We start from the raw sequence: 19,802 nt of genomic DNA, 5'->3' as shown, positions 1-19,802 counted from the left end.
TGACAATTGGTAATTTGCTGTTTTAATACTTAACTTTTTTCTTGCATTGCTAATAAACAATTAACACTTATTTTTAAGCTTTACCTTTTCACCTGAAATCAATCTGAAATTGAAACACAAATTTGATTACAGGAAATTATCGCTTCATTGACTAATACAACTTTCAAGTTGAAAATGTTTTTTTCCAGTAAACTGTTGAGTTGTGGTTTTGTCAATTGAATTAGCTAATTCATATTTTACTGTTGAAATGCGTTAACTGTTAGCGATTAACTATTGATACTTTGGTTTGAAAATTTTGTCTCAACAAAAGCAATCCATTCAATTTAAAGGTTTACCGAGTTGAACAAAAAAGTGTAATAGCAACCGTTAAATACATAACGATCTGTATTGAAATTGGTCAAATTTTGGGACTTTTTTCGTTGACAATTAAGACAATTATTTGTTTTCTTTCCTCAAATGTCGTTAACAAATTGACACTCGATTATTGTCATGAAAACAGTTCAATAACGCGACAAACCCAAATCTGTTTCTAATTGGAAAAATTTACATCTAAATCTTAAGTTCAAGACTTTTCTCGGAATCAATCAATTTATCAATTCAACTCAAGACTCTATTAGACTCGGTTTGAATTTCATCTTTAATCGTTGATTTGATCTACTAATTAACATTTGGTTTGTCACTTTGACCTTATCATGAAAACTTTCCATTATAATGTCTGTATTTCGACTCTTCCAATTAACCTGAACAATTGGAAACAATAAGATTTTGATTAATATATTGTCTAGCTGATATTATTTGCAGCAAAAAATGAAGTACAGTATGGAGCAAAAAAACTGTCACTTCTTCTTCTTTCACAAATCATGTTAAGGATTTGATACTCTTTGAAGTATCTTAATTTAATTTTTAGATCTTGATCATGGATCATTAAGGAGTATATACAGAGATTTTGGAGGGTAAATTAAGCATATTAGTTTAGATATTTAACCTAAAAATGGCTAATTTGAATAAAAATTGTGCAAAAAGATTGGAAGTTTCTTTTGTATTGAAAAATATAACTAATAATATTGAAAAATGTGCCAAATTGACGGATGTTAGTCCAAGAACTGTAATTCGAGTGAAAAAAAGGTTAATGAATGGTCAATCAATGGATAGAGTCAAAGGTTCAGGACGTAATACTAAATTAGATGTTACCGCTAGGCGGCGCCTTGGTCGAATTGCTCAACATAACCCAGTTTTATCGAACCAAATGATCGCGAATCGACTGAATTTTCTTGGTTCAGCTCAAGTGAGTAGATTTACTGTTGGTAGAGAGCTGAAAAAACTTGGAATTAAAAGATTTAAACCTAAATTCAAGCCCCTCCTTACCGATCGACACATTGCAAATCGAATTGCATTTTGTCAGGCAAACTCGAACCGAGATTGGACAAATGTTGTTTTTTCTGACGAGGCTTCATTTCAACTCAACTCAAATTCAATAAAATTGCTTGGCAGAACAGCTAAAACCATTCAACGACCGAAATTCAGTCCCAAAGTTATGGTTTGGGGAGCAATTTCACTCAGGGGACAATCACCAATTAAAATTTGTTTGAAATCAATAAATTCAGATGAATATATCAAAACAATGGAGGATTTCATGATTCCTACAATGTCAACATTTTATCCTGAAGGTTTCATATTCCAACAGGATAATGCTCCATGTCATGTCAGCTCAAAAACTTTGAAATTTTTCGATGAATCGAACATCGATGTTCTGACCTGGCCCGCTAATTCACCTGACCTCAACCCAATCGAGAATGTTTGGGGTTTAATGAAACAAAACCTTGCCAAAATGAAAATATCTTCAATTCAAGATTTGAAACAAAAAATTCAGGATTTATGGGACAATTTATCCCATGACTATCTCACTTCTTTGATAAATTCAATGGATGAACGAGTTAAATTATGTATTGAGGCTAAAGGTCGACATATTCCATATTAATTTTTTCATATTATTTAAGCTTAACAATTAAACTTTTGAATTCAAAATTTTCATTCATATTGATCGATTCTGAGAAAAATAATCTTCGTTTTTCTAAGTGACAGTTTTTTTGCTCGATACTGTACACTTAGCAAGGAATCGATTTTGATTTGATTTTTTCGCTGCTAAATTGTTGTAAACTCAGCTGTTTGATTTAATCTCTATTAAAATGATTAAAAGAGACAAAGTTCACAATTAAAAAGCAACTGTAAATGAAAATTACTTCAGTTGTTACCAATTAAGCAACAAGTTACCATTCAAGCTTCATTAACTCAAACTTAATTGCAAACAAACACTAAAAAACAAATGATTTGTATACAAGAAGGGAAATTTGGTGAGTTTGTTACCAAAAATTATGATTATACTTTTGAACGACGTAAATAAAGAGTTATTAATGATGTTGAATGTTGATTTGTGGGTTGATTTGAAATAAAAGTTAATCTTGATGATTCTCTAATTTTAGTCTGAAATGAATTTGAATTGCGTTGAACGAAAGTGATAGAAAGCTGATTTAATAAAGTGAATCGATAGTGACACCTATCAATTGACATTTGAAATGAAACAAAATAGCTGACTTTAATGCGCTCATGTTTGTAAGTTCAAAGCCACTGATTGAGAATCGAGTCAAATTCTGGTGCTTTTCCAGACCATAAATGGGAAATTATTATCAGCACAATATTTCAAAGGCATATGCTATTCAACCAACATTAAAATCTCGCAAATGGTGAATCGGGGAGGTTTGCTCAAAACAATTTTGCTCTTGAAAAAGAAGGTTATTTTAAGGTAAGCAAAATATTTTTGAATTGAAATCAAATTGTGATATAAATAATTAAAAGGCAATGAAAATAATTTTCTGTGGGGAATTAGATCAAATCATAAGATAGGCGCCATTGACATGTTGATTGTTATGAATGATACTGTCAAACCTCCGATAATGTCACACTCTCAAAATGTCACAAAGTCATGGTAACGAAATTAAACAATTTAATTTAATTCAGTTTTTCAATTAAATAAATTTTGCAAGGAATTCAATAATGGTTTTAATTGGGTATATTATACGAATTGCCCAATTAAACATCAAAAATCTCAAAATTAAATTAAAAATTAATTTTTTTTGTTAAATAAGATTCGTAAAAAGGCTATTTCACCTAGAAATTATGTAAAAATAGCCAAAACGCTAATCCCACGAAGTGACATTATTGGAGGTTTGACAGTATATATGAATTGCATAAATTATATATCTTTGTCAATATGACCAGAATTTTATCTAAAGATATGAAGTTATTCAATTTATTTTATTATTTAGCATAATTTCTTCAGTTTATCTTATTCTTCCACACTTACAGTATGTTTGTATTGAATAATTGTTGACAAAACTATGAATTTTACTGTTTTTGACAAATCGTTTCATATCCTTGGCTGGATTGCAAACATAAAAGTCCTTTTTCGCATGGACAAAAAATTGCATAAATATTGGTTGTTGATGTAAAATTGCTGAAACAACGCTCGCCTTCTCTGCTAATCGGCAGGCATATTCCTATAGCCATTCCTATTGAGATGGAAGATAATCATGGATCATTGATAATATCTAGTTTGTTATTAATAGTTTGTGACATTTCGTATACTGGTCTCTGTCGCAGAAACATCTTGATCAATTCAATGATCTCAAAAAATTGGTAATTCGTGAAAGGTTTAATTTACAAAATGGGGGAAAATTAAATTACTTGAATTGTCCGATACACAGCAATAGCCTGGTTCACATTCTCGTGTCGTTGTACACAACAAATCTGCATCGTTTTCCTGGCAATAAAGGCATAAAATTAAAATGTGATATCATTAGATGTTTATTCTACGCCAGATTCGCGGTTAAACTTACAAAAAATATCGAACTTAGAACAAAAAAGAACACTAAAAAATGATTCATATCTAGCACAATTGAAATTTAACTGCTCCACTGTATACCTTTATTACTTAGAGGTTTAGTGTAAAATTACAATTCTTTCGTCTTTTATACATGTGTTTTATTTACTTATCTTTTATTTTTAGGGACTTCACATCTGCAGCATCAATTTGCATTCATTAAATTTTATAGTCAATAAACCTTGTGTTAAATAAGTCTCACAAAAACAAGATTGAAATGGAATATTTTGAATAAAATTCAATTATGCAAATTTGCAACAAAAATAGATATGATAACTGCGTTAGTTAACACTTGTTTTTGGGTTTTCAATTTAATGCATATAAATCGACCAAATTTTTCTGTTTGACTAGAAAACAAAAGTAAAATAACATCAAAAAAGTCACCTGAATGAATGTCAATAAATTGAAGTTTTCTTCAGCAAAAACAGAATTTCGATCTGTTTTGGTCTTCTTTACTGATTGAATCAATTTATAAATTTTTTCAGCTCTGATCAATCTACATCTTTCTGGTTTTATGATTTGACAATTTATTCATATTGTCTAAATGTCAAACAAAGTATTACAGTATTTTCAAATTATTAATATCGTATCGAGCACTGTATTTTTATTACTAAAATATTGGTATCAATTTTGAAAATTTCAAGTTAAATGTAGGTGAAAATCATCAAAAAATCATAAACACAATCTGGTAAATTTTTGTTTATAATTCAATTTCTGTGTTTAATTACTAAATTTTGAAAAACAATTTTACTTTGATTTGTGATCAATAGATGTCATAACGTGTACTTAGATTAAACTTGCAATACAAAAGCAGTTGAGACAATTAAAAACAATTGTTATTGATAGTTTAAATGGTAAAAAATGTCGGTAATATTTGTTGCAAATTAAGCACTGAAATTTCATGGAAATTTCTCTTGTTGAACCTTTTCCATTCTAGATTCTTGTACATTTTCCTCCCCTCTTCATTCACGATTTCTTGCTAAAATTGCGATTCTGATTCCGATCCAATGATTGATATTTATCATGACTTTGCACAACAATTGCAGATTGAATGTTAAAATGCTGGTCATTAGGTCTAAATTTAATAATAAATTCATAATGTAAGGTGAGTGTGAGTAAAAAGATGTTCATTGAAAAGCTAATGACTCTTTTGTCTTTCAGGTTTCCAAATCTGTAACTCACGCATTGACCATCAAATTAAATCAGCTGTGCTATTGACAAGTGAAAAAACGATTAACAATGAGCAAATTACAACAAATACAAATTTATGCAAATGATTGACACAAGATTATTTCCAGTTTTTCATATACTTGTGAATGTTAATCACCTTAAGGCGGGAATGAACAACAAAAAGGAGCAAGTAATAACTATCATCCATCTTTGACTCCATCTTTCATCACAACAATCTTTTTCTTACTTTTCTTCTCTTTCTTTACCTTTTTTTACCTGCTTACATGCTAACCCAACTACTGTTATTACCTTGCACGTCTTTATCATCATCATCAACAACATCAATATAATCCCGTTAACTTGTTATTCAACTCAACCTATTGGTGTAGTGATCAAGTTCCGAGAGAAAAAAAGAGAAGCATCAACATTTTACCTTTTAAACACAATTTTAATAATCAACTTCATGGACCAGCCTAATTTACCTGTCGGGTTAAACTGAATCAAGAAGATCCAGTTTTCTAGCTTCTCGTAGCCAATCATTTCCGTCTTCATCTCCATCCTTGTCCTTTTGGATACACTCTTGTTACATTGAACATCATCTGTGCCGAGTCTCTTAATTTCTGTGCAAATCTCAACAAATCACAGGATTAACTCTGTTGATTAACTCGGATGATTTAAGTGATTTAACATTGAATTCAGTGCTAACATTGATGGAAAAGTCAACATCAGCTGTATTTTTCAATTCAAACAAAACATTGTAAACCTATGGAATCAATCTCAACCAATCTCAGTGTTTTCCTGAAATAAATCGGACTCTTCAACTGCCATGCCAATCCATTGTATTTTACCGCTTCTAGTTAAACACACAAATTGCTGAAAATAAATTCACCATTTAAAGTCAAAATATATCCAAATAACTGATAATGGATAACTTTCAGATGGATTATGCCAGTGATTACGGTAAGTGAATATTGTTTTTAACTAATCATGTTTCTTATTAAAGCTGCCATGGACTTAGATTGTGTGTCTTCTGCAAATTTCATCTGCTATTCATCCAGAATTTATCCAAAGACTCTGAGCAAAAAAAGAGAAAATTTATTTGTCCTAAAACCTGAAAATTTGTGCCTTTTTTCATATCAAATCAACAAATTTGCCGTCAATTTCTTATTGATTGTTCAGCTTGCTATCGGTTTACATTTTACATCAACATTTCACAGTAAACCTAAAGTCAATAAACTGATGATGGAAACGAGTTTAGCTGAAAATTGATAATTATTGTTAATATTCATTTGAATATCTGTGCTGTGATTAATTCCCTGCAGTGATAATTGTTATTATTATTATTGTTAAAGGTAGTGAAATAACATTACTAACTTACAACTGGTTATCCAGTAAGCGTCAACATCTTGTTTGTTCAATGGGTTAATAATGATGATCAACTTGAATCTGGTTTAACAGGAAATTATATTTGACCGATCAACTTCAAATTACAATTTTGTTTTACTTAACCAATCCTAATCAAGCTTGATAATTCAACTCATTTTCAAAGTTCAATCTCAACCATGTACCTGTCTCTCTAATAGTCATTTTACCTTCAACAATCTTTAGTAAAATGAGAAGACAAATTCACCAGATTACAATCATTACCAGCCATTTTAATTAACGAAAATTAAACGAAAATCTATTAATGAAAAGCCAATCTTTACCATCTTAACCGATAGCTGGCAATTTGTTAGACCTAAATGATAACACAATCATTGTCAAAATTATGGACTAAATTGTAAGCCAATCAACTGTAAATAACGCTTCAAAGATGGTTAACTTAATGCTCATCAGTTTTCATGTTCATCTTGATTCTTCATTTTGATAATTTAATTTGTCGTTTAGTAACAACTTGATCTAATTCATCATCTTAATCAACCTGACAATTAGTCCCTAAAAAGCATCTTGATTAGTTTATTTTCGTTGAAATTGGTCCTTCCTATTGTTTAAAATCTCAACAATACAATATCATTAATTTAGATAGCAATGGATATCAATAGCAATGAGAAAATTGTTACATTTTAAGCTTTTCTTTCTTTTGTTTACCAACATTTCAGCTCATGATCGGAAGGAAGAATAGATCTATCGAGTGGAACTTTTATTATCTAAAAATCTATATAATTTAACACAAATAATTACAATTAATAGAGTGATTCAAATTAATGCTTCCAATAATTTTAATTTTAGGTTAAAAACTGGTTGCTAATTTGGAGCCATCTTTGGGAGATTTTATTCACTAATAGATCATGTGTTGCGATTTTACCGGTTAAAGATTAACCTTTGCAACTGTTGAGTTCACTATCTTTTAATTATTCAATTGTCAATTAAAGTATTTTAGTGTTTCTCCTCAATTGTATCAACTACAATTAAACCAATGGATTTTACAATTATACTTCATTTTGTCTGATTTCTTCCTAAATTTAGATGTGATAAATTAAAAGGTAATTACCATCAAATATTCTGGTTTAATGAAGTGTTTCCCTCCGACAGACTTGCAATTATTGGTATAAATTGTTGTGACTATTAAGCCTTTGATTCTGTGTTTCTCTCTTAATTGTGGAGACTTTAATAGAGGTTTTAATGATTAAAATTAGGCTGGAATCTTTGAAAGAAAAAGTACTTTTCAATCATTAAATTGAAATTTTAGTCAACGTCTCCTAACTTTTGGGTTGCATGTTATTGTATGGAAAAAAGACAACGGAAAAGGTCAAATTTGGAGAAAGTTAATTGTGGTTAAATTTAAAGACAAGTCCAATTTCATGTGGTTAATGACAATGCTGAATCTATTTTAGAGCATTCATAATTTTCTGATTGCTTCTGTTTAATTTTCATCTCTTATTGTAACTCCTCATTAACATCATCACCATCAACAGCGTCAACATCATCATGTTTCTCCTTCCTTTCGTAAACCCTGAAAATCCTGATTATTTTTGAATACAAGTGAAAATGACCTTATTTTCATTTATTGTTCCCGTTTCACCATCATTTTCATCCTCATCTTCATCTTTTAAAACTTTAATCATTGCCTGTAAACAGTGTGTCTCGAGATACACATATTAATAGATTGTCATTCTAGATTACCTTACAGTAAATGAAGAAAGTAACCTTAAAGCCAAGAAAATGACACTTTTCCGTTTAAAATTGTGATTACAAGTCTTTATTATGATCAAGGTTCAATTTTCAACACATTTTTAACCAGCAAATTGTTGTAAACCATTAAACAATATGAGACTTTATATTGTCCAACAAAATCAACAATTTAGTCAATCAAATGTGACTAAACAAAGTGACCCAAACATTTAACCCAAACAAATTGAGCCCATCATTGAGCCCATTTGACCATCATTAAATTTACATTAATCTATCAGTTTTACTTGACCAGTAGAGTCTAAAAATGGCCAAATAAATTACAAATAAGAAGCAACCATTAAATTGAAACAATAAACAAGGAAAAATTTGAATCTAATTTTATCCTTTCAATTCCAATTGTCTATTGGTGTAAAAACATTGTCTTTTACCATTCAAATTGGATACTTGAACTCTAATGATGATAAAGTGGAAATATATTGCAGCTTAATTAATGATAATTACTTTAAATTGTCTCAAAATGTGCCAAACTAAAATTGAAACCAACAGTGATTAAATTGAAATCAAGTTGTCTGGTTGCATCAATCCTAACCAAAAACAGTGAAAGTCAAGAATAATCTGATCCGATTATGGAAATAATGAAAGTCCATAATTATCATAATTACCATTAAATTGACACTAATCAAGCGAGTTGAACAATTGAGGATCAAGAAAAGGTGATCAAAAAAATGGTTAAACAAAACAAAAAGCAACATAAAAAGGGTTCAACATATTCATGGTTAACCTGGAAACGGCAAATGTTTATCATTTGGAAATGTTAAAAATATCATTGAATAGATAAATTTTCACTTGAAGTTGTATCACAATCAACAACTAATTGATAGTGTCTTTAACTGTTAACCAACAATTTGATTGTAATGCGAGAAGAAGAAATATAAATATGTATTGAGAAGAACGAAATTAATTTTTTCAAGACTTTAGGCTATTGCGTTTATTATTAACCATTAAGCTTAAAATACGAATGAAAGGCAAGGTTAAGGCCATTTGAATAAAGGGTCAGTTTTTATAAGAAATGGCGAAAGTTCATCGGCACAGATAATCTGAACTTTCAGTAGCATTTCAAGTTATCCTCATTTTTAATCCTCTCAACTTTCCTCTTTATCATCATCATCATGGTTATCATCAGATTCACCATTAAAATCATTATCAAAATCATTAACATCTTCTTTTCACCAATCAAGTCAATCGTTGATTGTTAATTGAATTGTTTTCCAATCGACATTTGTTTTGTTCAATTGACAATAATAATGAAGATTCTCCTCTTAATTCACTAATCGCCAAGTTTCCTGTTAAATGTTATTAATTATGTTCCAGTTGAAATCTTTGATTAACTTAATTATTGGCTAGTGATTTGCTCAACTCGATTGTGACCTCAATTTAATCAATTAATGTGAATACATTATTTACTTCAATTGATCCAGTTGATTAGCAGATTTTTCAGTTTACTTATTTTACTGTTTCAAAGTACATTCTTAATTGTCTAATTGTGTTTAATCTAATTAGAGTAAAATTATGGGAAAAAATTAAAACAATGTCAACCATTAACATTAAAAGGTTTACAGAGTTAAACGTTTAAAGCAAGTTGAAACAACTTGAATCGCATTGCTTTTTAGATCACAATTCATATTTATAATGAAACAATGATTGGAGTTGATTGAAAATTTTACAAAATTTAAATATTATTTTGGTGATGAAAGGAGAAAGAGAGAAAGAGAGAGAAAGTGGTTAAATTTATATGAAATGAGTTAATCAATGAATGATGATCAGCATTTATCGCAGTGAGATTAGCCTCATGTGAAGTAAAATAACTGTTTACCCAATTTATGATTTGTTTCATTCAATCTTAATTCACAGTTGATCATCTTTTTGATGATCAGTAAGAGTAAATATTTCTTTCCTTTCTTTCTCATCATCTTTCTTTTCTCCTTCTTTCTAATGCCGTGACACAATATCGCCAAAAGAGAGGTTAACGTTTAAAAGTAGGTCTTCAAGATGAGTCCATGATGATGAGGATGGAGGGGATGAATAACGATGGAGAGAGAGAGAGGCTAAATGGACTTTAGAAGGAAGAGTCAAAGATGATGAAGATGAGGCTGAGAAAGAGCGAGAGAGAGTTGAATGATGATTCTATTTTAAGTTAACCCAAAGTCAATATGAAGGTAACATCCTTCTAGATTTAATATCACTCTGTCCGTCAGTTTAAAGTAACTTATCGTTCAAACCAAATCAAACGTTAAACGGACCAGACTCTTCAAGTTTCTCATTTGGCTTATTGTGTGTTCAATGGTCACTATTTGGATTTAAACTTTTACTTCATGTGCTTTTTTAATTAAACACTTTTCATCATCGATTGGTTCTTTCTCTCGATCGACCTTTTTTAGTTGTTTCTTTCTTGTCCATCGAATGTAGGATTCCGTTTGGTCTTTAATCCAATTGTCCACTTGTCATTGTTTGCCATATGTACACTTGTTCATTATTAAAATGCGTGTGTGTCTTTGTTTAATTGTCTTCAATTTTGAATAATAAATTGTGGATTGAATTGAAAAAAAGTCCAACAATCAAACGTCCATTGTGCGGCTGATAAGGATTAAATATTGAGTTATCGTCTTGATATTAATTTTCCTTCATTTGTTTCCTTTTGCTACTGTTTGCTTTACCATTGAAAATTTTATCTTCAAATCAACCAAATATCAACTGCTATGCCTCGACCATCAAATTTAATTGCAGAGGGAAGCTGTGGTCGAAGTCACCATCATGGACATCATTCACACATGCGATCCCATCATCACCACCGTGGTCGATCACCATCTTCAGCTGGAAGATCAACACCAGGATCAGATGCATCCAATGAACAAGCCAAAACACGAATGAGATGGATACTTTCATTAGGTCTTTTATTGCCAGCACTTGCAGCCATCATAGGTAAATATTAATCGTTCAATCATCATTACCGATCCAAGTTTCATTGGTACCATCTGAAAGAGAAAAAGAATGAAAGAATTAGTTTTGTGAAATTAATCCTTTTTTCACTTCTTATTAGAGTCAAGACAACAATTGATAGTAAAGTACGTTTAATGGCCTCTTTAATAGTTACAGTTGTATGTTAACAAAATTTAATAAGCTACACTATTTAGCTAACATTAAAATGTTACCAATAATTGTTAAATCAACGATCATAACAATAATATTTATAATGATAATAAAACAAGTGTCTTTTTTTAGGTATTGCAGTTTAAATGGGTTATGCAAGATTTTGTTAGGTTGAAACTGGAAAATTAGCCGATAATTAGGTTTATTGGTTAATCATTTGATAATCAAATCATTTGAAAACAAAAAGACACATTCAATGAAAATGACGACGTTGGATTATCGGAAATTGACGATCGATTTTCTCTGTTATGGTGATTTAGATTTGATTATAAGTGGTCAATTTTATGAATTTGGATTGCTAATTCAAAATGATTGGAAATGTTTTGATTTTTTTTTTGTTACTGTATCAGATTGAGAAAGGTTTTGACCTTAATTGTGTCACTAAATTTCCTGTCGCTTATATGATTGAGATAAATAAAAAGGATGAGGGAAAAAAAGTGAAGGAGGTTAACAAGGGTGAGAGATGATGAAGAAGTCATCATTTAGTCTACATCATTATCATCACCATCACCTTTCAGGGAAAAGTGTGCATTTATTGTGATTGTAAACACTTCGCTTTGCTGATTGTTATTGCGTTGAATAGTTTCTTTCTTATTTTCTCACCACTTTTTGCCTACCTTAATAACAATTATATAACAAAAAAAAAGATCAAAAATACTTGTCAATATAAAGCAAAAATGATGATGATTTGAGGTAAATACAGACGAAAAAGAGAGTGAAAATTGCAAGTGAAGTAATCGCAAACTGAAGAATGTGAATTTTAACCAGAATAGAGTGACAGTCAAATATATTTACAATTGAGTGATACAACAATTTTATACATTAAATTGTCACCAGTTGATCAAAAACGAAAACTCATTGGTACAGGCAATTTTGATGAGTAAAGAATGGAATGAAGAAATGAGAAATGAGTAGCCTTTTAAGCTGTTAAAGGTTATTAAATTATTTAAGTACTTAAAGGACAATTAGTAGTGTTTAAGATGAAGATGAAAAGGCAATTCAAGAGACCAACTAATTGAAACTATAAGCAAATAAACACGCAAAAAGATAAACTTGATCTAATTACAATGAAACAAAACGAAAAGACATTAAATCTTACCTCGAATTAACCTTTTCCCTATTTTAATCACTAGGAGTTGTAGCTTGGGCAGTAAGTGCTGAAGTGGTAATGGGAGCAAGAAGGGAATCTGCATTCAAATTATCTGGTCCAGCATCACGATTCCATTCGGTAAGATCAACTAATTAATTTTAATTCAAAGCTAATGAACTTGTCACTAAAAACCAAAGGGATTACATAATTAAAAATGATTGGTTTAAAATCTGGTTGTCATTGGTTATAGCCGTTAATCTTAGTCCTAGTAACATCTTAATTAACTAGATGTCAGCATACTAAAAGATTCATTTAATGTTTACAATTGGTTTTAATTTTGTTAATTTAAAGTGAAACTGATTACTGATTCAAAATAGTTCAAAGAAAGTAAATCAAATTAACCCAGCTCAGTTTCAGGTTTTCATGAAACATGAATTTCATTGAAAGTAAGTAAAAATGAGTTTAGCGTTTGGTGAATCAAAATGAAATACAATCAATGTAACCAATTTTTAGTTTATTAAAATGTTATTATTATTATAACATGATCTTGATGATAAACAAGGGAAAGAATGGTGAAAAAGTGTAATATTAATAGTAAAATTGACTTTAGTTGAACCTGTTAGTGAACTTGAAATAGAAATTTTTTGCCCCTTTTCAGGTCAAGTTTAGACGTTTTCATTGCTCATTTCATTTCATTATAAATATAAATACTCATCCATCTACATGTTATTTATTTATATATATATTTATAAGCATATAATAATAATAATGATAAATACTGGTTTAACGGTTACCCTGAAGCTTTCATTTCTGTTGCAAGGTTGATATTTTTTTTCCGTTCCCAATATTATTGGGTTAGGGGTGAGTTCAGCTAAGCCGGCTATTGACGTATTATCATTCAAAAATCACTCTCATCATGATCACCAATATCTGTAAGAAAGAAACCAGAAGATGAGAAAGAAGAAGAAGAAAAAAAGCCAAACTTGCTTGGTCAAGCAACATTTACTTTTTTTGGTCAATCTTACTTTCTGCTGTTTCACCCTTTCATCCTGAGAGGGTAAAATTAGCCTCATGATAAGTCAAGATAATAAATGATTAGCACATTTGAATTTTAATAATAAACCCAAGAAAGTATTACATTTACCCTTTCAAATCACCTTTTACGAAAGTGACATTTTCCCAAAAATGACTAACATCTTAAGGTTAAATCTTGAACAATTCATTGGGAAATTGAAAAAACAGAATCTCAATTCAAGACAATTTCACCCTTTATGGCTACTCTTCAAAACAGCTCAAAAATTTAATGACTGGTTGAAATTGAGTTGAAATATGAAATAGAATCAATATTTAAATTTTGAAAAAAATGAAATGATGTCTTCATTTTGCCAATCTTTTAATATCATTAATGCAATTATTGTATTTATGTTAATCTATTGAGGTCACAATCAAGTATAATTTTCACCCTTAACCATCATTTAATTGTAAAGTAACATTAATAACCAAATTAAACCCAAAGTAAACCTTCAACTTTGATCTAAATTGATTGACATTAAGTTTCTAATGACAATATTTTAATCCTTTTAGAATGGACTTCGCAGTGAAGATGAATTTGGAATCGATCGTTTAGACCTTAAACCTGGTGATGCTAAAAGTCGCCTCTCATCTTCACCTTCATCTTCATCATCCTCTTCACTATCTACACCTTCTTCATCCTCATCAATATCAACCGCTCATCGCAACGGAATGAGCAAAGAGTCCAGAATAGCTGAATCTAAACTAGACGATATGAACCAACCAAGTCACATCAAGTCATCTTTTTCATCAACCTCAGCAAAAGATAACTCAGACAATCGCAATGCCAATGTTTACTTTCTTGCCGGTAAGTTGATTGCCATTTCAATTTCAACGCAATTCATATTTTCCATCGTTTATGTTTCGCTTTCATGATAGTTGGTGAATCTTTTTTTTCTACCAATTCTTATTCATCATCTTTTCAGTCTTCCTTATGTTGGATCATTGATTAGTTTAAAGGTGAAAGCTGATTGTTATAATGGTTTTTACTTCGCTCTGCTTAGTTTACTTTTTTTTCTCATATCGCAGATTCTTCTTTATTTTACCTTTTCTCTTTCAATTCACTCGCTCACCTTGTTACATTAATTCAGTTATAAATACACATATTGTTCATCAATTGTACAACCTTTTCGTTTACCGTCAAAATGAACAATTAAGAGCGTTTTTTCTCACACATAACTGAATGGCAAGAAATAAAAAAGCAAAACACTGCTTAAGAGCCATCAAATTTAATTTCAACTGATTGGAAATAATAAAGATGAAAAATGAAAGTAGACTTAATCATCAGTATAATGACTTTCATTGCAACATTAGGATGACATTCAATTTAACCTTTTTTGATGGTTTCATCTGTTGCTTGAAGCAATCCAAATTGAGATCAATTTCAGCTGTTTATGAAAATGGTTCAACATTATTGGGTTTTTATAATCATTTTATACTTTAAATATAGTTATTGGAATTTAATTAATCAGTTTTATCTCCAAGTCTTTTGTATTTTTTATTTGAAGAGTGATTCCAATCCTTTGCATAGTGACCAGTGTTTGAACTTGATTTTGGTTTATTGTGTTTTATAATTTGAGTTGAGCTTGTTTGTGACTTTGATTGCTTATGAGACACATTTGCTTATAATTATCTTCTGTCAATCAGTTAATGATGTTGAGGATGAAAGAGTAATAAGGAGGCCAAAGGGTGTGCTCACGTTGCTAATAATCACATCTCAAGTGAATTTATTGGGACGCATCAATGGATTCACGAGTCAAAGCGCTCGTGCAAACAAGATCTTTCCGTTTCATCTCTTTTCATCTTCAATTTTTCTAATCTGTTCAGTTCATAAATTACTATCAAATCGTCCCTTGTAATTGGACGGGTTTTGCATGATCAATGAGGCTGAAAGAAATTAGTTTCATCAATATTTTACCACATTAAAGCAAACTTTTGTTATTAGAAAGTAAGAAAAATCATTAACATTGAATTAACTTAATTTCAAGACCATCATTAAATTTCCTTCTTCCATAATCGGGTTACACATAAGGGAGTAAAAACTGAGTCCATTTGTGCAATTAAAAATTTTTCATGATCAACTATTTTCGATAAAATCGCATTCAAAGTTCAAACTTTGATCGCTTTTTGTACAATTATGGAGTCAGGTTTCTTCATCAAACTGCTTTCCTTTTGATTTTACTTTTCAGTCAATTGAAATTTTATCCAAAGTGTTGACAATCTTTTCAACTATTTACTGATATTTGATCACGCCAAAAATAGTAGGTGAGATCGACATAATTATATTGAGCGATCTGTTGTTCAAATAAAATAAAATTCTGGGCAAAGGTTCACCATTTAAGCGATGATTTGTAGCTGGACTTGGTTTTTCTTCTATGTGAATTGAATGTAAATATACATTCAGTTCATACATTGTATTCAGTTGGCTAAATTTTTTTGAATAAATTAGGAGTAGGAATTATTGAGACTGTTCATTGATTTTTGTAATTGTTTAAACATTTATTCATGAATTAACATTAAGAAAATTATTTTGATGAGAAAATCTAGTTTCACAACTGTATATAAAGCGATGGACAGGTTGACTCAGTTTTTATGTCCTTAAAACCCACCCAGTCTCCACTCGCAACTTGTAATAAGTCTGAGTTTTTGAAAATTTTATTTCTTTTTAGTATGATTGCGATCTTCGATTCAAATTTTACAAAAATGTCTTATATTGACCAACATTTGACTGAGCACTTATTTCTTTTTCTTTTTCATCAACAGGTTTAGAGTCATTAAACTCGGAAGCAAAGCCAAGTTTTGCAGGTTATCGGTCAACCGATTCAAATAATAATAAAAAGAGTGCTGGTGCTCGAGTGGCTGAAGTAATCGATCGATTAGTTCAACAGAGGAAAAGTGAAGGTTCCTCCCCACACATTGTTGTGGTTGCACCATTATCCGATAAATCAAAGAAATCAGGTTCAGCTACACAGACAACCACACCAAAGCCTTCAACTACAACTAGTACTCAGTCACCACGGAATCGTTACAATGATGAACCAGGAGCGTTTTCCCGAGATGCAGATACATTGTTAGCTGCTGCTCATCTTTTAGCTCGCCATTCCATTGCATCAAAACGATCTGACGATGAAAAGGGAATCTTTTCAATTGAGACAAGTTCAAGTGCAGAGAAACCTGGTTTCGAATCAGCCAACTTGATTGCTGCTCAACCAATAGAGACTGTTGAAAATACAGGCAAAGAAAATGTAAACACCAATAATTATTCACCATCCAATGCTAATCAACAAATAGCTAAAAATGCACACGTAGGGTCCATGGAAAGATCGTTCAATGGACAAGGTTATCAGGGTGGACATATGATGGCCTCAGCCTCGCAACATCATCCAGCATATATGGTATCAAGGATGGGTCATGGGCCAATGCCAAGTCATTTTAGATCACATCATGGAGCTCAAATTCATCATCAACAGCAACAGCAGCATCAACAGCAGCACCAACACCATCAACAAGGACACCAACAAATGATGGTTGCTGCAAGTCAACAAAATCCAACTTATGTGTCATCTTATGGTCCACAACATTTCCAAGGTTTTAATGGAGACCATCAAGGACCACAACATCACCATCCTCATATCCAAGGACCTCCTCAAGGAAATCAAGGCTCACAAGTGTTAGGCCCTCAACAATCAGGTAATCAAGGTTATCAAATGGGACACCAAAATCAACCAAATGGACAGCAAGTTGGTCGTGATTATCAATTAGCCGCTGAAAATTTCCCTCGTCCAACATTCATCAATAACAGAGAGTCATATGTAGCTCAAGAAAGTGCTCCACTTCTCGACTTCCATGCATCTCAAGTTCCACCCGAAGAAGAGTCTGGTGGCTATCAAGAATCATCACCAGCAAAAGGATTAACTTTCCACTTTGGAGGTGGCCCAGTGGGTGGAGGTGGCCAAGTAATGACCAGTCCACTTGGTATTTTTAAAACTTTATTGTTACCACTTTTACCCAAGCCAAGAGTAAACTTAAATGGTAAAGTTGTCTTTGGTGTTGTCCTAGAAAAAGGAGTTGGTTATGGAAAACAAAAGAAACACCATCCACCCCCTCCACCTCCACCACCACCACCACACGGTTTCCATCATTTCGGTAGAAGAAGATAAAACTAGAATAACAAGTAATAACTATTTTATTCGTTCACAATTATTATAATTATTCACAATGGAAATTGAGAAATCAAACAAAAAAATTTACCATCGATTTTTTAAAAATCAAAACAAACCACCATCGATATCATCTAATTTTCCCTCCTTTTTCAACTCATAAGCTTTTCATCTTCTCAAAGTGACTCTCATTTTCAACTTTTGTTTCTATTAATTATTTAATTTAAATAAATATAGTTTATTAAATATTTCTTAAACAAACTTGTCTTTTTTCAAGATTTAATGAGCAACATGTGTATCGGCATCACGAAAAAAGTCGGTTACTAGCCAATCGTTTTAAAAATAGTCGAGTACAATCAATTTTAAAACGAAATACGAGAAACGCAACTACCAATAATGTAACAAGCGAAAAGAATCAACGCTTTCGAAAACAGTGCCACCGAAACACAGCTTTCTTGCTGATCTGTATTAAGTACAGTCTGTATTAAGAATGAGAGCTCTATGTTGGCATTTTGAGGTCTTCAATTCGCTCATTTTCATCATTTCAAATTTCGAGCTAATGGCTAGCCCATATGAGATTGGCGAAATGATACACATTATGTGAATTTCAAAAGATCCAAGATGATTGTTTATTGTTGGAATAGCTTTAAAAATATGATCAACAGTGAATTTTAAAATCGAAGCTCTTTGAGTTTTTCTTGGTGTGTTTTTCAAGAATATGAATGAGTTTCTTGCTTCGCATTTCTAACGAAATCACACGGATTGTGAAAGTTTCCGTGGTCATTTTGAATTATTACAGCTGAGATGGTTAAAATGAAACACTAAGCAGGGAAAAACAAAACACTGAAGAATTTTTTAGTTTAAGTTTCTTGCCAGCGAATTCTTTGTTGGTAATAGTTTATTACAAGTTGCGGCCAAGTTGTGTTGGCGATTGATGAAGGTATCAAGTCCTTTTCTTCCTTGTTTTTCCACTTCATTTTGACCAAAAGTCCTTCGGAGCTATTGTTTACGACACCAATGACTTTATCAGGAACTAAACTTTTATCAATGGTGTGCATAATTTTATCAGAGCCTGCTTTATTCTGCTTTGACTGATTCTTTTTAGAACTAGGCGGATTTCTCATTGCATCATCTGATACAGAGGAATTAGAGGACATCACGTTATCAACACCAATCTTTTCATTCAAAGCTGTATTTGGTTTATCTACCAAAACTTCTGTTCCATTTGACTCTGTCGATTTTCCCGATTTTCTAAAAAAGATGAGAGCAAATAAGTTAAAATGAAGGAAAAATACTGAGTCAACTGAACAATGATTCTGAGGCATGATGAATAAAAAGTTGAATAATTCACAAGACAACGAGACAATGTAAGCTTGTGAGACTGAAAACTTACTTGATTTTCTCTTCAAATTTAGATATTAATTCGAAACAAGAAAGATGTTCCTCTGGTTCCCACGTTGACTCTGACCAATCTTTCCAGTGAAGTAAATATTCAACTCGACCTTCTTCAGTAACCCTTTTGTCTACGACTTCCTCGACAATCCATTCACTTTCACTGGATTGAGATGTGTTTGTACGTTTACCTTTTCTTTTCATTTTTATTACCTTTCAAAGATAATAATTCCAATAATCTTGAGTTACTTTTCAAATCTCTAGAGAATTGGAGAAAAAGAAAATGCATGTTAAACATGTGTAAAAATATAAACTCGGGTATAGAAGGAGAAATGCAATGGAGAAAAAAAGATTGGCGGTATTTGAAGACACAAAGATAGGAAAACAGTTTTAAAAGAAGATGAAAAAATAAGATTACCTTATCAAGTTATACTTGATAAACACAGATAAACACAAGAACTAGATGATAATTATCAAAATAAAATAAAATTTAACAAAAAAATTAGGTTATTGGAATCAACGAATAGAAAAAAGCGAAATTAATAAATAGATACAGCAACAACCAGTCATGAAACTATCTTATGTTGGTAAAAGGGGTTGTTACACAATCTACTACGCAGTAACTGACCATTCACTGGTCAAT

At 31.2% G+C, this 19,802-nt stretch overlaps 3 protein-coding genes and 1 long non-coding RNA gene across 5 annotated transcripts; 2 read left to right on the top strand and 2 right to left on the bottom strand.

Moving 5' to 3' along the window:
* Positions 1 to 3,231: 3,231 nt before the first annotated feature.
* Positions 3,232 to 3,984, bottom strand: LOC107360515 (venom protein 164-like). The gene is made up of 3 exons (XM_089269522.1): positions 3,894 to 3,984; positions 3,742 to 3,817; positions 3,232 to 3,566 (listed from the first exon to the last, which is right to left on the bottom strand). The coding sequence occupies exons 1-3, from the start codon at positions 3,939 to 3,941 to the stop codon at positions 3,403 to 3,405; spliced, it is 288 nt and encodes a 95-aa protein (XP_089125648.1). The 5' UTR covers positions 3,942 to 3,984; the 3' UTR covers positions 3,232 to 3,402.
* Positions 3,985 to 4,786: 802 nt separating this feature from the next.
* On the top strand, positions 4,787 to 6,011 carry LOC149094426 (uncharacterized). Of its 2 annotated transcripts, none has more exons than XR_016200998.1 (3): positions 4,787 to 5,037; positions 5,099 to 5,297; positions 5,497 to 6,011. It is a non-coding gene; the product is annotated as an uncharacterized LOC149094426 (long non-coding RNA). The 2 variants fall into 2 exon arrangements; XR_016200997.1 differs by having other exon boundaries at positions 4,853 to 5,042.
* Positions 6,012 to 9,202: 3,191 nt separating this feature from the next.
* Positions 9,203 to 17,902, top strand: LOC107364504 (uncharacterized). The gene is made up of 4 exons (XM_089266302.1): positions 9,203 to 11,218; positions 12,580 to 12,689; positions 14,121 to 14,415; positions 16,371 to 17,902. The coding sequence occupies exons 1-4, from the start codon at positions 10,996 to 10,998 to the stop codon at positions 17,765 to 17,767; spliced, it is 2,025 nt and encodes a 674-aa protein (XP_089122428.1). The 5' UTR covers positions 9,203 to 10,995; the 3' UTR covers positions 17,768 to 17,902.
* A 466-nt stretch (positions 17,903 to 18,368) lies between these two features.
* LOC107364513 (chromobox protein homolog 5) lies at positions 18,369 to 19,735 on the bottom strand. Its single transcript, XM_015931893.2, has 3 exons — positions 19,578 to 19,735; positions 19,161 to 19,419; positions 18,369 to 19,018 (listed from the first exon to the last, which is right to left on the bottom strand). Exons 2-3 carry the CDS (start codon positions 19,361 to 19,363, stop codon positions 18,628 to 18,630), a joined length of 594 nt encoding a protein of 197 aa, XP_015787379.2. The 5' UTR covers positions 19,364 to 19,419; positions 19,578 to 19,735; the 3' UTR covers positions 18,369 to 18,627.
* Between the last annotated feature and the right edge of the window lie 67 nt (positions 19,736 to 19,802).

Source organism: Tetranychus urticae, chromosome 1 (assembly GCF_039701765.1).
Source record: "Tetranychus urticae isolate SD_2017Ah chromosome 1, NJAU_TeUrti_SD_1.0, whole genome shotgun sequence".
In the NCBI taxonomy this organism is placed as follows: Eukaryota; Metazoa; Arthropoda; class Arachnida; order Trombidiformes; family Tetranychidae; genus Tetranychus; species Tetranychus urticae.
The sequence above is the reverse complement of the archived record's forward strand: the minus strand, read 5'-3'. Positions and strand labels throughout refer to the sequence as shown.

Excerpts from the sequence above, each read along its gene's own strand:
- LOC107360515 (XM_089269522.1), bottom strand. The coding sequence starts at position 3,941 with ATGAATCATTTTTTAGTGTTCTTTTTTGTTCTAAGTTCGATATTTTTT. Across the intron at positions 3,818-3,893 it reads TTCTAAGTTCGATATTTTTT|GAAAACGATGCAGATTTGTT; the intron begins GTAAGTTTAACC and ends CTTTATTGCCAG. Across the intron at positions 3,567-3,741 it reads CTGTGTATCGGACAATTCAA|GAATGGCTATAGGAATATGC; the intron begins GTAATTTAATTT and ends CCATCTCAATAG.
- LOC107364513 (XM_015931893.2), bottom strand. The coding sequence starts at position 19,363 with ATGAAAAGAAAAGGTAAACGTACAAACACATCTCAATCCAGTGAAAGT. Across the intron at positions 19,019-19,160 it reads AAATTTGAAGAGAAAATCAA|AAAATCGGGAAAATCGACAG; the intron begins GTAAGTTTTCAG and ends CATCTTTTTTAG.
- LOC107364504 (XM_089266302.1), top strand. The coding sequence starts at position 10,996 with ATGCCTCGACCATCAAATTTAATTGCAGAGGGAAGCTGTGGTCGAAGT. Across the intron at positions 11,219-12,579 it reads AGCACTTGCAGCCATCATAG|GAGTTGTAGCTTGGGCAGTA; the intron begins GTAAATATTAAT and ends TTTAATCACTAG. Across the intron at positions 14,416-16,370 it reads CAATGTTTACTTTCTTGCCG|GTTTAGAGTCATTAAACTCG; the intron begins GTAAGTTGATTG and ends TTTCATCAACAG.